The sequence below is a fragment of the Notamacropus eugenii genome, chromosome 3 (assembly GCF_028372415.1).
Source record: "Notamacropus eugenii isolate mMacEug1 chromosome 3, mMacEug1.pri_v2, whole genome shotgun sequence".
Taxonomy (NCBI): domain Eukaryota; kingdom Metazoa; phylum Chordata; class Mammalia; order Diprotodontia; family Macropodidae; genus Notamacropus; species Notamacropus eugenii.
This window is the reverse complement of record NC_092874.1, coordinates 134184273-134199353: the sequence shown is the minus strand read 5'-3', so window position 1 is coordinate 134199353 and position 15081 is coordinate 134184273. Positions and strand designations below refer to the sequence as shown.

Genomic DNA, 15081 nt, shown 5'->3' with positions numbered 1-15081 from the left:
CAAAAAAAGAGCCTAGACATCATCTTTCATGAAATTGTCTGGAAAACTGTCCTAATATTTCTAGAACAAGAGGGGAAAATAAATATTGAAAGAATCCACTGATCACCTCCTGAAAGAGATCTGAAAAGAAAAACTCCTAGGAATATTTTAGTCAAATTCCAGAGTTCCCAGGTCAAGGAGAAAATATTGCAAGCTGCCAGAAAGAAACAATTCGAGTATCGTGGAAATACAATCAGGATAACACAAGATGTAGCAGCTTCTACATTAAGGGGTTGGAGGGCTTGGAATATGATATTCCAGAGCTCGGAGGAGCTATGGTTAAAACCAAGAATCACCTACCTAGCAAAACTGAGGGGGAAAAATGCTAATTCAGTGAAATAGAAGATTTTCAAGCATTCTTGATGAAAAGACCAGAGCTGAATAGAAAATTTCACTTTCAAACACAAGAATCAAGAGAAGCATGAAAAGGTAAACAGGAAATAGAAATCATAAAGGACTTACTAAAGATGAACTGTTTACATTCCTGTGTGGAAAGATAATATTTGTAAATCTTGAAACTTTTCTCAGCATCTGGGGAGTTGGAGGGATAGTCAGAGGGCACAGGGTGAGTTGGATAGGAAGGGATGATATCTAAAAAAATAAAATTAAGGGGTGAGGAGTATATTGGGAGGAGAAGGGGAGAAATGGAACAGGGCAAATTATTTCTCATAAAAGAGGCATTTGGATTAAGGAGAGAATAACATGCATACTCAATTTGGTATGAAAATCTATCTTACACTACAGGAAAGCAGGGGAGAAAGGGATAAGAAGGGTGGGGAATGATAGAAGGGAGGGCAAATGGGAGAAGGGAATAATTAGAAGTAAACACTTTTGGGGAGGGACAAGGGCAAAAGAGAGAATAGAATAAATGAGAGGTAGGATAGGATGGAGGGAAATATAGTCAGTCTTTCACAACATGACTATTATGGAAGTCTTTTACATAACTACACATATATAGCCTATATTGAATTGCTTGCCTTCTCAGTGTGGATGGGTGGGGAGGAAGGAAGGGAGAGAAGTTGGATCTCAAAGTTTTAGGAATGAATGTTGAGAACTGTTTTTGCATACAACTGGGAAATAAGAAATACAGGTAATGGGGTATAGAAATCCATCTTGCCCTACAAGAAAAGAGAGAAGATGGGGATAAGAGAAGAGAGGGGTGTGATAGAAGGGAGGGCAGACTGGGGGAAGGGGGTAATCAGAATGCACAGCATCTTTGGGTAGAGGGAGGGGAGAGATGGGGAGAAAATTTGGAATTCAAAATCTTGTGGAAATGAATGTTGAAAACTAAAAATAAGTAAAAATAAGAAAAAAAGAATACCTCTCCCCCATTTTTCTCATATTATACTTCATTTTTAATCTCTTCTTTTTTCTGATTTTGCTCAGGAAAGTTTTCAGTTACACTGCTTAGTCTTGTTCATGTACCTTCTTCTACTATTTGATGATAGAGCCTTTCCCTAATCCTCCCCCCACTTCCAGATACCACTTTTACTTTTTTAAACAAACCTAACTATACATTTAACATAATCTTACCTTCACGTCCCACTGAAATATTGTCTTTTATTGTTGGATTTGTGGATGCAGATATATGCTTGGTAGATCCTTTGGGGAGACTTTCAGTGGCACACTTATCAAATGAAAAGATCAATAACATATTAGTAAGCTCACAGTAGAAAGCAGTACTGAATGCTTTCTGTTGGTACACTGTGAACTCACTTAGAGAGAAATGAAAGAAAATTAAAGGCTTTTAAAAAACTTTTCTTTACAATAATGTCATGTTTATACTTTTCAAGTTTACTCTTCTATCTTTTCTCTTTAGATGAGATAACAGTAGATAGCAGTAATGTAGGCTGGATTACACTTTTTCATAGAGAAATGGTTTACTTGTAAGTAATGACAAAATTCTAAGTCAGATATTATTGCTATGTTATAATAATATTTTACAGTACATTATAGTACATTTAAAATACTATTTTCCACATGCTAACAATATGGGAGAAGAAAATAATATCTGGGGCTGAATGTACAGTAAATAATCCCCTTAGAAGAGCTGATGCAGTCAATAGAGCCCTGGGCTTGAAGTCAGGAAGATGCATCTTTATTAATTCAAATCTAATGTCAGAGACTTACCCTGTTTACCTCAGTTTCCTTAACTGTAAAATGAACTGGAGAAGGAAATGGCAAACCACTCCAGTACCTTTGCTAAGAAAACCCCAAATGGGGTTATGAAAAGTCGGATATGACTGAAATTACTGAACAGCAGCAAAATTTTGAACATTGCAAACTTAACTAGGTTCATCACACATGCATATATGTACAAATATACACATACATATACATATGCACAATATGTATATATATACAAATATGTGACATTTGTAACAGAATGACAAAAAATTTTAGCTTAATCACACCATTTATACCTATTGTACTGAACAATTCTTGTTGATAGTAGAGTATGCAATACAAATCCCACCTTCTCTAGAGGTCTCCCACACTTGGATTATGTTTTTTTCTCTTCGTTCAGTGTCCTGGCTTCATTCTAGATTTCTAATAATATGATGGCCCTCAAACCTCTTGTGGATTATGATTTCTTTCTCTCTGGTACTTGGTAATAACAGTTTCCACTCGACATTTTACATACACTAAAAAGCATAAGCATACTCACTGCCTTCTTGTCTTCACATTTCATGCCTCTGCCTTTGAATATTTCCAGCATAAAGCTGGGAATTACTCCTATTTCAGTTACAAGAGAGATTCTTGGGGGACCCAAATTTCTGACCCCCTTTTGCCAGAAGAAAAAACCATTTGACTTTACTCTCACATTCCTAAAATTCTATCAAACTATGGGGTAGCTCCATTTAAATGTTTCCTGAGAACTAACATATTAAACATAGTAACATTATTACCCTGTCATCATGTAAGCCTCCCAATCTTTTCTAACTTCCTTGTTTCTATTAGTGATATCTACATTTTTCCAGGTCCTCAGCCTTAAAAAACTCAGTTATCAGTTTTGCTCTCTGTAGTTAAGTAATTGCTACATACTACTGAATCTTTCTCTGAAATAAACAAGTCATTATTTAACCTTTCCTATTTCCACAATTACTTCGATTTCATCACCTTACACCTATTGAAACATCTTTTTGCCTGTATTGTACCTCCGCTCCAGTTAATCTTTTATACTGATCACAAAAAGTTTTCCTCAAACACAAAATTTAAAACATTATTATACTTCATAAGAAAAAACAGGGGCTCCTTGATGCAAATCAAATTTCAAATTCTAAAGCTATGATTTAAGGTTTCAACTCACATGTGTTGAGAGTGTCATTTACAGGAGCGAATCCGAACTTTCTTAATACATCACACTATCTTATTTATAGAAAATAGTTTATATTCCCCTCTTACAGGCCATCTCTTACAGCTAAACCTAGCTCTTTACATTCCTTGCAGTCATCCTTACTTCCCTCTACCTATCCTCTCTTGGAATATTTTCCTCCCTCCTCTCTACCAAACAAAATCTGACCCTATTACTGAGCCCTAATTATTGCCTCTTTCATTAAGTTTTTCATAACCACAGCTTACTTTGCCATTCCCCTTTGTATTGCCCTCAGCAATTGTGTATGTAAATTGCACAGAAATCTGTTAACAGTTGGCTGTAAAATAATGTGCCTATGGCCTATCCCATCACTTAAAGCTAAGCTACTCATGTAGTAGGGAGGCAGGATTGTATACTAAGTCTTTGTCTAAAGTCTCTTACTTTACTGGAATATATCTTAATACCTAGAACAGCATGTGGTACCACGGCATTTGTTCACTGATTGACTAAATGATTGAACGACATTTCGAAATTGGTAGGATATTAAGAGGTGGAGTTGAAAGTACATGGCCTGAAAGTTAGGACTATCTATTCTTGGCTCTCTCATAAACCAAAGGCAAGTTACTTGATTTCTCTGGGGTTCAGCTTCCTCGTTATCAAATGAGTACTTGGACAATATTATTTCTAAGGTCTCTTCCAGCTCTAAAATTCTGATTCTAATTCCATTGAGGCAATTGCAATGATTAGTAAATAAATCTGAAATGTAATTTTTTAAAGGTGACAATCAATATTGAAGTTTAAAAATAACTTGAGAAGATACCTCTGAATCCCAAGATGATTCTGCATCTTCTTCCTCTTCCAATCCTAATGCTGACATCAAATCTATAAAACATAGGCAAAAAAACACATTACTAATGAGAATATATGCTACTGAGAACATGAAAACTGTTAAAATATGTCTATTCATAATTGCTTCAGCAAAAATTAAAGGATAGTAACAACAGAAAAAAATTCCAGGAGACAAAAACAGAATAAAAGCAACATTTGGATTTAGGGATTATGGGCAAAGGAGTGTCCTTCAAAGAAGGAAGTTAGGGACCCAGAGGTAATTTTATACAAGACTGTACAACAAAATTCTTTTCTAAAGTGCACTTAATATTATGGGTAAAAAAGAGAAAGAGAAAGATTGTTTATATTTAACATACTTCTGAGCTGGATTAACATTAAATTTATAGGTTTATAATGGCATTTTACAAAAAGAAAGTTTTGTAAGCATTTTCTACAATTTGAGGGGCCGCACAGCATAGTGCATTCAAAGCCTATTGTAGAATTAGGAAGAACTGGGTTCAAGTCCCATTTCTGACATACTGGCTGTGTAAGCATGAGCAAGACACTGCACTTCTTATTGCCCCAGGCTAGTTGCCAATCTGCATTGGTAGAAATCTGCTCATTGGGAATTTCCTACAGTGATGAAATCACAGGTCCTATTAAAACAATAACTTACCTTTTCTAACAGCACAATTCACTGATGTACTGTGAGCCTGAACTTCATTGGGAAGATAGGGAGTTTTAGGAGCTGTTTGCTCTCCAGTACCATTGTCAATTAATATACCATCTTCCTTTTCTTCCTCCTCTGATTCTGTTGATTCTTCCTATAATTAATGAGAATGAAATGTATAATGCCCTCCAAAAATTGTCTTTAATCTGTTGCTAACAAAAATAATGCAAACCTGATTGCCAGATGTTGATAGACCTAACAATCAAGTCATGCATTTCCAATCACTTATTTTAGACATTTCATTTAAAGAAAAACTCTTCTCCATAACTAGAAATATTAATTTACAGCATTACATATGCTGATGAATATTTTAATTCTTATTTCAACAAATTCAATTACTAGTAACTGAGAAAAATAATAAAATAAACAGTTCTTATTGTCACCCATTAATCTAGGAGGGAAGATAAGATACCCTCTGACTGAAGAGAAAAGCCATGTACTTCAAAACCTCCATTGAAGGAGGAAACCCAGCAGAGACATCTCATTTCTTACCAGTACTTTGAGACTTCTCCACTAGGGCCCAAGAATCTTATGATTGGGAAAACTTCATCAACCTGCAAGATTCCATCAGCTTTAGTATACACTTAACTACTATGCTGTGCCCCCATGACTGGAGGAAGAGCCAGGAACTTCAAAGCCTCCAATGAAGGAAGAGGCTCAGCACAGATATTTCATTTCATACTTTGCTATACTATTGGGGAATTCTCTAACTTCCCTCTCATTTCTCAGCACCATGTTCCTTCTCCCAACCCCCAAATTATGGGTTTCCTCTTATGTTGTACTTTGTCTTCCTTCATCAGATTGGGAGCACTTTGAGGGCAGGGACTGTCTCTTTTTTTATATTTATATTCCTAGCACTTAACACACTGCCCAGCACATAGCAAGTACTTAGTCAATGTTTACTAAGATATAAATAACTGAGAAAGAAGAATCTGTGAAATGTATTCAAAAATTACAAGGAGCTATAAGAGTTTAGAAGAACCAGTGAAAGTTTTATATGAGTGGTATCTTTGGTTTGGGCTTTGAAAGATAGCTAGAATTTCAGATGGCAAGAAAGAGAGCAAAGAAAATGTTCCAAACACTGGGAACAGTGTAAGGAAAGGTACTGAGGGAGGAAAAGATCAAGGTACATTCAGGAAATGATGGGAAATCCAGCTTGACTAAAACAGAGGTACATGAAGAGGAAACATATTTAACTTTTGTTTTATTTAAAATGTGAATGTTCCAAATCCTTCACATAGATGGATTAATAACAGTGTCAGTTTTTAAACTGACTTTTTCAATAGCTATGAGAAACTAAAGTTATTTGTGGATGCCTTAGATCCACAATTAAATTGTATAGTACATGATGGTTGGAACACAGTCTTCTTGGTTTCTGAATTCCATATAACAAACCTTGCCTTGCATATAATTAAAATTTTATAAATGTGCAATAAATAGGAATTATGAAAATTTGAGATTATTACGATTGATATCAAAATATAAAGGTGAAATCGAAAATGAAATTTTGGAATTTGAGATTATGACTTTTTTTGTTCCACTTCTATATGGGATCACAATACAATATGAGCTGATAATATCTACTGCATGGAACAGAATTGAAAGTTTTGGAAATTAGATGTATTTAAAAAAGGTTAGAAGATGTAGGAGTATAATAAGATTATTATTCAAGTTCTGATTTATACTGCCCTGTTCTATGTTGATTATTACCATAAAGAATCAGCGTTCATCTGAAGAACAAAGAGAAGTAAGTTTAAAATTGGTCACAAATAAAAAGGAAATTCCATTTCAGGGTTGAATGACTCAAGATTAAAATTACAAAAGTGTGATGAAAATGTTCTGGAGTCACCTTTTCTGAGTGCTTAAAAATAGGATGTTAGGGATGGTATATATGCATTTTAAATAAGAGGAAATATATGTACTACTCAATCTTTTCAAGTTGCCTTCACTTTTTATAATTCTGTCAATGCTGGAAACTTCTTTTCAGCTGACAATCAACCAAAAAATTTCACTTTCATTCATTTTACACACTGATGTCTAATATGTGGTAAATACCTAGTTTTTGAATAAAGGAAAATCAAGTTATTATGGCCTAAAATATTTTTGTACATATTCTTCTTGTTTTAATTCACCTATGAGAACAGAACAACTAAGGTTTAGAACTTTTGTTGAATGGACTAGCTAGGCAAGCTATAAGGTTCACTCTAGATATAAATCTTGCCCTTCTAAGGAAAATCATTTGTTAAACAAATGAAATATTCTGTTATTTTTTACCTTGAAATAGCATACAAGTTTATACTTAAGCTTCCATAAATAATCCATTATAATTGACATGGGAAATTCTGTAGGAATTTCTTGCTTTTCTTCACTCATTTCACATTTAACTTAATTTCTATCATATTCAATAGTACAAAGAGAGACTCTGTTGATAACTCAAACCTTCTTTTTCCTTCATATTTTCAAAATCTTCTTCATCTTGATTTTCTTCTTTATCCTCTGTACCTCCATATTCTTATCCTTCCTCTCCATCTATTACTTCTTGGCTATACTGACTGAATTCCTCCTCCTCATCTTCCTCACTTTCTTCCACCTCTGCTACTTCATCTTCATAATCTTCTCATCGTCCTTCATCTTGGCTGCTTTCTAATTCTTCTTCTTCCTGACAGTTCACTCATGAACTGTCAGGACCCATCAGCATTTTATCTTCAATATGTAAATTTCCCTGAATTTTCTTTTGATGTGACTGTTGAGGATGTCCATTTCTAGAATTCTTGCTATCTTATGAAGTTGGGATAAGCATGGGAGAAAAGGACAGAGGGTAAACAAACAGGAACCATAGCCAATATAATTACCTTATTAACGCCAAGAAGAGTAGTCATCTCCTGGGAAGACCTTGAAAAGGAGCCAAGTGAGGGATGGACAGAATGAGGGGAGCTCTGGGCTCGTAATGAAGGCTTAGGAAGGGTAACTGTCATATCTTCTTTTTCACTCTCTGATTGACTGTGCCCAAGAAAAGCTCTGTGTTCTGTATTGACAGTGCTACTCTTTTCATCTACTATATTAAAAACAAATAAAGAGTACATGAACAAATCTATCATTTCAAGGCAATAAATAATAATAAAAGAACAGAAATTTCTCAGATAGCTTACTGTTTTTCCTTATTTGCTGAGAAGCATTTATTATTTTGGTTAAGTTTGCCTTGGGGAGTTTCTGTCAAAAAACGTGGTAAGAATGATGAGTATCATATTCCTATAAAATACAAGCATTTAATAGTCCACATTTCTCTCAGGTTTACTATCTATCATAATATATTTAATCTGATCTTCATGTAGAAAATAATCTTCTGAACTATTTTATTCACCAAAAACCAATATATAAAGAAGTGTAATTTTTTCTTCAATACTTTGTGACATCATTGAAAAATACTAGGTTTTAGAAATTAGTATTTCAATATATCACCCAAATCACTACTTATAACAAAGAAAAGTTAAAGTCTCTTAGTCATTAGTTTTAGCTTCTTTATGTGTTTTAGAATAGCATAAATCAGTTGAGTTACTTCTTTCGTTAAAACTAAAGGGAGCAAGAGACACCTCATTAAAGGTCTCAAGAGTGGGAAAACTAGAGAAGTGTTGATGTCATGTTCATTTTTTCTAGGCCTGGTTGTTGGGTTCACTTATTCTGTTTGACACCTTCAGCAGGAAAAAAAAGTTAGAGGTTCCTATTGGCAAGAGGCCATTAAATTGAGACGTATAAGCTATAAGAACCTCAGTGCACACAGTATCTTGAATGTCTTCATTGTACTACTAATAAAATGCTGAGATCTTGAGTTCAGGTCTCAAATTTAAGGACTAGCCCTCCTAAAAATGTAGTGAACATAAATTGCAAACTGTGCCGTATTGTTTGAACTTTTTGGTGTTGTATATAAACACTTGGAAGGATTGAGCTTTACTCTCTAGAAACTATCTGGGTCTAGGAAAAGCTGTGAAGGTGCAGTCTAATGGTGGATATTTTATTACGTACTGTTTATTGCTTTTGACTCAATACCAAGACTGCCAAAGAGGTCTATAACACACAAAAAATGTAATGAACCTCTATTTTAGGTGTTTTTCTTTTGTCAAGTGTATATAATATTTAATTCTTACCTGAGGGTGTTCTGCCCAAAGAAAGGGAAATTTTGATGGCAGAAAGTTACCTTGTTAACTTGGAGTTTACTGGCTAGATTTCTTTCTCAAAGACCAAGCCTTAAACCCAATTCACTCTGGATCTTACGCATTGGGCATCGATAGGTCCCTGTCCAAGCACCACTTAGTGGTGATTTGTTGGTCTCTCCTGGCCTTAGAGTAAATGTAAATAGCAACCGTTTCTCTTTTGACCAACAATCCTGAGGGCCTTCCTTTCCCAGCTTGATTTTTTTTTTTTTAATTAAAGAGGCTATCCCTTGATTCACTTTTTAAAGAGGCCTGTTCACTGAGGCATTGCCTGAATCAAAGTGAGAACTTGAAAAGACCTTAGCTTAAAAGGGCAAAGGTCTCCCACTACATCTCAGGTCATTTCCAGTCGTCCTGATCAATATCAGGCCACTGGACACAGATGACTCTGGAGGAGAAAGTGAGGCTGGTGACACAGCCTTCTCTCACTCAGATCAAAGTCAATTGCAAATCATGTCATCATCTCCCTGATATCATGATCCTCTTGGAGAACAAAGGGCAAACCGTACAATCACACAAGATTAGGACATATAGAAATGATAGTTCTTTTAAAGACAGACATTCTAAACATAACCTTTACAAGTCATACCACCACAATATTGTAATCAATACTGTGATCACATGATTATATAGCTTAGAAAAGATACTATTTAAGTGCTAAGTATTAAGTGCTAGGAAGACAAAAACAAGAAAAAGGAAAGGCAGCACTTCCCTTCAAGGAGCTTAAATTCTGATGAGAAAACAGTACATAAAAGGAAGCTTGAAAGGGGGCAAAGGGAAGACATCTACCTGGAGCACATGGCAGAAAATTATTCTAAGGTGTAGGTGGCTGCGCTGAGCTAGAAATGGTATTTTCAGCAATCTCTAGTAACAGATTATAGTTTTTGGAGATCAGGGAACCTAACTCCTTATTTCCCATATATTCAATGTATACACAATCAAGCTTTTGACTTTTGTGCCATTTTCTACGAATGTTATCTCCACAAAAACTGAGGATTAACTGCATCTGAAACATATCTCTCAATCTAGTAAAATACCTCCAAATAAAGCAATGATTGAATAAAAATTATTTCATTATTACAACATTACATCATTACTTTATGAAAAATGTTTCAATTTCCCAATAATCAGAGAAATGTAAATCAATAAGTTTACTGTATCAACTAGAATGTCAAAAATTGCAAAAACTGTAAATTCATGGAGTGTGGGAAATTCTAATATGCCAGTGGTGGAACTTCACATTGGTGCAAACATTTTAGAAGACAACACACAAGAGTAATAAAACTAATGATATCTTTTGATTTCATTTCTATGATTCCAGTGCTATGAATTTATCCTAAAAATAGCACAGGAAGGAAAAAAGGACCCAGCTGTACAAAAATATTTGTAATAGTAAAAAATTGGAAGCAATCTCCCTACCCAACATTTAGAGAACAGTATATACGTAATGGAGCACAGATTCAGAGCTAGAAGGGACCTTAAATATCATCTAGGAAACAAAGACTTTTCCAAGGTCATATATTTATTTAAGAGTGGCATTCATAGGGTATGAACCCAGGTCCTATGACTTCAAATCTAATGCTCTTTCCAGTGCACAGATAAATACAAAGCTTGAACAGAAATATGGAAAGGGAGACAGAGGTATCAACAGAAAGCAAATTGTTCACATATTGATTTTAACTGGTTTTCAGTTGAAAAAAAAAACTAGAGATGGGAAAACTTGAAAGAAACCTAAAGCTTGAGGCAAAATACAAGGTTTTCTGGTTTTAATTCATTTGGCTCCAAGTGTGCAAAATTCATTTGGTGCTAAATACTAAGGATATTGTTTAAAATTTTATTTTTTGTTTGTTTTTGCTGATGATTACTAGATTTACAATAATTTTTTTTTACAAAGCAAAGAACCCACCAAACTGAAATTTAAAACTAGAAAAAAAATTCCATAAAGAAACTACCTTCGTACTAAAATCTAATTCTTCTTCATCTGTGGTTGGCCAGGAATCATCAGCCCCAAGTTTGTCAGACAGTCTTTCAAAAAGAAAACAAAAATAAGTAGTTTTACATCCAAAAGAGAATCATCAAATGCTTTTAGTTGTTTTCAGGTACTTTACCACCAAATAAATGATACATCACAAAGGATGACTTAAAAGAGAAGGGTATGTAAACCATTCGTACTCCAAGATTTCAATTTAACAAAGAAAGAAATATTGTTATAGAAGCTATCACTGGGTTTATCCTCCAGAATAATCTCACTTCCTATTTTTATACTCTTCTAAAGTTGAGAAATGAACACAGTGGGACATTACAAATCATGCAGTCACCAAAAACCTGCAGTGTATTTATAGCATGTTATTACTCTCTGTGCCTTCGTTACCAGTTTCTGACAAAACACTTTGACAGTGAGTTTCTCATTTCTCGTGAAGTTATCTTCCACAGATTTGAACTCTAGATATGACTTACAGTTGTTGTTGTTCAGTTGTTTCAGTCATGTCTAACTCTATGACTCCACTCCACTTTTCTTATCAGAGGTATTGGAATGGTTTGCCATTTCCTTTCCTTTCCCAGATGAGGAAACTGACCTGTCCAGGGCCACACTGCTATTAAGTGTCTGAAGCCAGATTTGACCTCATTAAATATGAGTCTTCCTGACTCCAAGTTCAATGCTTTATTCACAGTGTTGCTCAGCTGCCCTCTAGATATGTATATTTAGTTATATATTCCAGTCTCAGAAAGGTACTAATTACAAGTGCAACCATTCCTGGATGTATATAATCACTGATGAATCTGGTCAGATAATATATTATAGAATAGTATAGAAACCATTTGCATAGTAAATTAGAATATTCATGATGCCTTTATGGTTTGGAATGCCCATCTGCCTATTTACTACCAATCAATGTGCATCACTTCCTTCAGGACCTAATTTAAGACTTATCTACTTACAGAAGACTTCCATGAATCACAGAATCAAAAAATTCAATTCAGGTCCCTAAAAACCTTACCTGGTATCCCATATGTATAAAAAGCAAAATTATTAACTCTTTAGCTGGGAGTACTTCTGTATAACTGCTGTGATAATCTGCTGTGATAACTCCAGAGTTATCACTCTATTCACCTTTTCAGGGGTTAGGGGTGTGTGGATTCAAGGACTGTAGGGTGTACGACTTTGATTTCATTTGGTGCAGGGAACTTCCATAGAGGAAATAATGCAGATTTCCATTGTTCTGTGTCAGAGAGTTGCATGGGAACACTGAAGGATTTAATGACTTGCTTAGGGTCCCAAAATAATTAGGTGAAAAAGGGGGAACTTGAATCCAGTTTATCCTCACTCCCAGACCTATTTCCCCTATCTACTACTCCCAAGGCACTTCTTGTCTCAGCTCCTTAGGATCTGTTAACATCAAGACAACTTTTTTTTATTTTTTAGCTTTTTTTAACTCTTTGATAAACATGCCCAATTTCCTTTTCCTTTTCCTTCAAACTGCCAATTTATTTTACTTATTTGGTCTTCTCTTTTAAAATTCTTTTCCTCCTTCTATCTCTCCTTCAGTTTGATTCCATCTTCTCCTCATAACCTTTACATTGTCTTCTTCTTTATATCTTCTTCCTCTCTTCAAATCCTCCTTTTCTCACTTTCTTTTCCTCCTTTAGATGGAGTCCTTCTCCTTCAGCTCAAGTCATTTCAATTTCTCATGGTCTCCTGAATGTCTTTATATAATTAATTTTCAATCTCTGACCTTTTTCAAAATTCTACAGTGTTCTAAATCATCCTCACAATTCCTCCTCCTGGAGTTCAGGTCCTGCTCCTGCTCCCTTTTCCACACAATCTCCTTTGGACAAAAGAAGGAAGAAAGGCTCTAAATATTCAACTTCTCTGTGCTACAGGATTCTTCCCACCAACCTCCTAATACATTCATTCTCCTCCCCTTTCCCTCTTGTAAGATCTCTTCTTTACTTTTTGAACAACTGTTATTCAACTTGATCATCTGGAGAGTGGAAAGGCCTTTACTCCAGCCTATTCACCTTCTTCTGTGTTGACTAACTCTTGTCACAACACAAAAAAAGCACAGGATCTATATAGGTCACTGTAAAATAACCTGTGCTGTATGAATATGAGTTCACAGGAAGAGAGATATTTAGTCCTTAGTCATTCCAGTTGGTGGCCTTTATGGCTAATGTATTGCCATGTCTGTTTGCCTTCCTAGTAGCCTGAGAGAAATGACGTCCTTGCCACTTGTTCTCCAGATCTAATGTCAGCTTGCCTGGCTGCCTCAAATTGGGAACTAGAATATTCCTGCCAAAGTCTTAATGTGAGAAGCAGCTTTCTACCACTGTTGTACACAAGAGTACCAAGCAGGAACCACTTACCAGCCATTTCTGACTTTTTTCTATTGCTTCTCTCCTTCTTGATGAAAAATTTCCAATACCACTTTCTGTCTTGACTTAGGACCCTGTCCCCAGTGACTAATCTCTACCCCATGTTGATAATTCCTTGATTTGATAATCCCTGGGCATTTACATTTTCACAATTATAAGAAGATACATATTTGCACCATAGGTGTGCCTTAAAAGGCTTATCAGAAAGCCATCCCAGGTAGCTACTACATAGTGTGGTCATATGCAAGAACATAGCTTGCTCATTCTTCATTCATCTAGTTACTATTTATTAATAGTTCTCTTAGGGGATTGTGGATAGGAAGTAGGTCTGGGAGTACAAATATACTAGACTCAAGCTCTCCCTTTGTCACCTACTGGTTTTGTGAGTCCAAGCAAGTCACCTAATCCCCTCAATGTTCGCAGGCAACACCAACACACATTAGTTGCCAATCTGCTTAATAAATAAATATAGTAGGTATTTAATAAACAATTCTATGCAAGATAATGAAGTAAAAACATGAGTTAATTAATGTGTTAGTGGGAATTAGTTAAATTGAAGATATGTTATTTTTTAGAGCATGAGAATTTGTTTTGCCTTGGACAGAAAAACCTATTGGAGAATGGACCATGTAGATTAATTAAAAGACATATTAACCTGCTATGAAGCCTACCTGCTTATAGATTCTTCTAGGGAACTTTCTTCCACTACTGGGGAAAGAAGTGAAATACCATTAAAACATATATACCAATACAAGACATTAATATTAAGAGTATAATTTATGAAGCTTTATTACAATGTATTTTTGGGGACACGACAAAGACCCTTCATACAAATGGAATTATGCTAAAGATAAGTGTCTTTAAGTATCAAGACTCTGAGGGCAGCAAAAGGTCTTCTTCAAACATCAGATTATCTGCCAGTGATTTGTTAACATTAGCCATTTCACTAGCATGCTCTTTCACACTGAGAGAACATAATAACCACTAGCAGATACCATAAACAGTAGGAACAAGCTGATATTATAAGATTAATCTGGGCTTTTTATGTAGGTAGATTGAGAAAGACTATATTTGTTTTACCTTTCTTACCACACACTTCACAGATGGAATATTTGGAGATATAGTACTGCCACATTGAGCACAACATAGCACAACCTGTTTGGTCCATTCTGTAAGTGAGGACAGATCCAGAGACTGCTCTGTTTAGTAGGACATAACATATTTCTAGCTATTCCTCATGAGCAAGAGATCCAGAAATAATGTATTTTGCATAGACCTCTACAGTCTCTGGAAGAAGGGGCTCATGAGTTGCAAACCAATATATTTTCTCTTTTCAAGCTTTCCTGGGGAGTGATGCTAAAAACAAAACCAAAAAACTTATGTTGTACAAAGTACATCTCTTATTTCTTCTGACTTTCCCAAAATATAGTCTAAAGACAGATGGGCAATAAAATAAACACTTCTTTTTTCTATCAACCATCACATTAAGGTATGCAATTAAGAGGTGACCATTTGCCCATTTCACTGAGTGAAAATTATCTGATTCATAATCATTCTCTAAACTTGACTTTCTCCAATCCATCCAA

General features: G+C 35.2%; 1 protein-coding gene across 7 annotated transcripts in view; it reads right to left on the bottom strand.

Moving 5' to 3' along the window:
• The window catches only part of LOC140533320 (ankyrin repeat domain-containing protein 26-like), a 100946-nt gene that overhangs the window by 45516 nt on the left and 40349 nt on the right, over positions 1-15081 (bottom strand). For all 7 annotated transcript variants that reach the window (XM_072652916.1, XM_072652920.1, XM_072652918.1 and 4 more), the window contains 7 exons: positions 14167-14203; positions 11074-11146; positions 8063-8123; positions 7766-7968; positions 4860-5007; positions 4176-4237; positions 1573-1666 (listed from right to left, as the gene is read on the bottom strand). In XM_072652916.1, coding sequence (XP_072509017.1) covers positions 1573-1666; positions 4176-4237; positions 4860-5007; positions 7766-7968; positions 8063-8123; positions 11074-11146; positions 14167-14203 — 678 coding nt within the window. The remainder of the gene's footprint in view (positions 1-1572; positions 1667-4175; positions 4238-4859; positions 5008-7765; positions 7969-8062; positions 8124-11073; positions 11147-14166; positions 14204-15081) is intronic.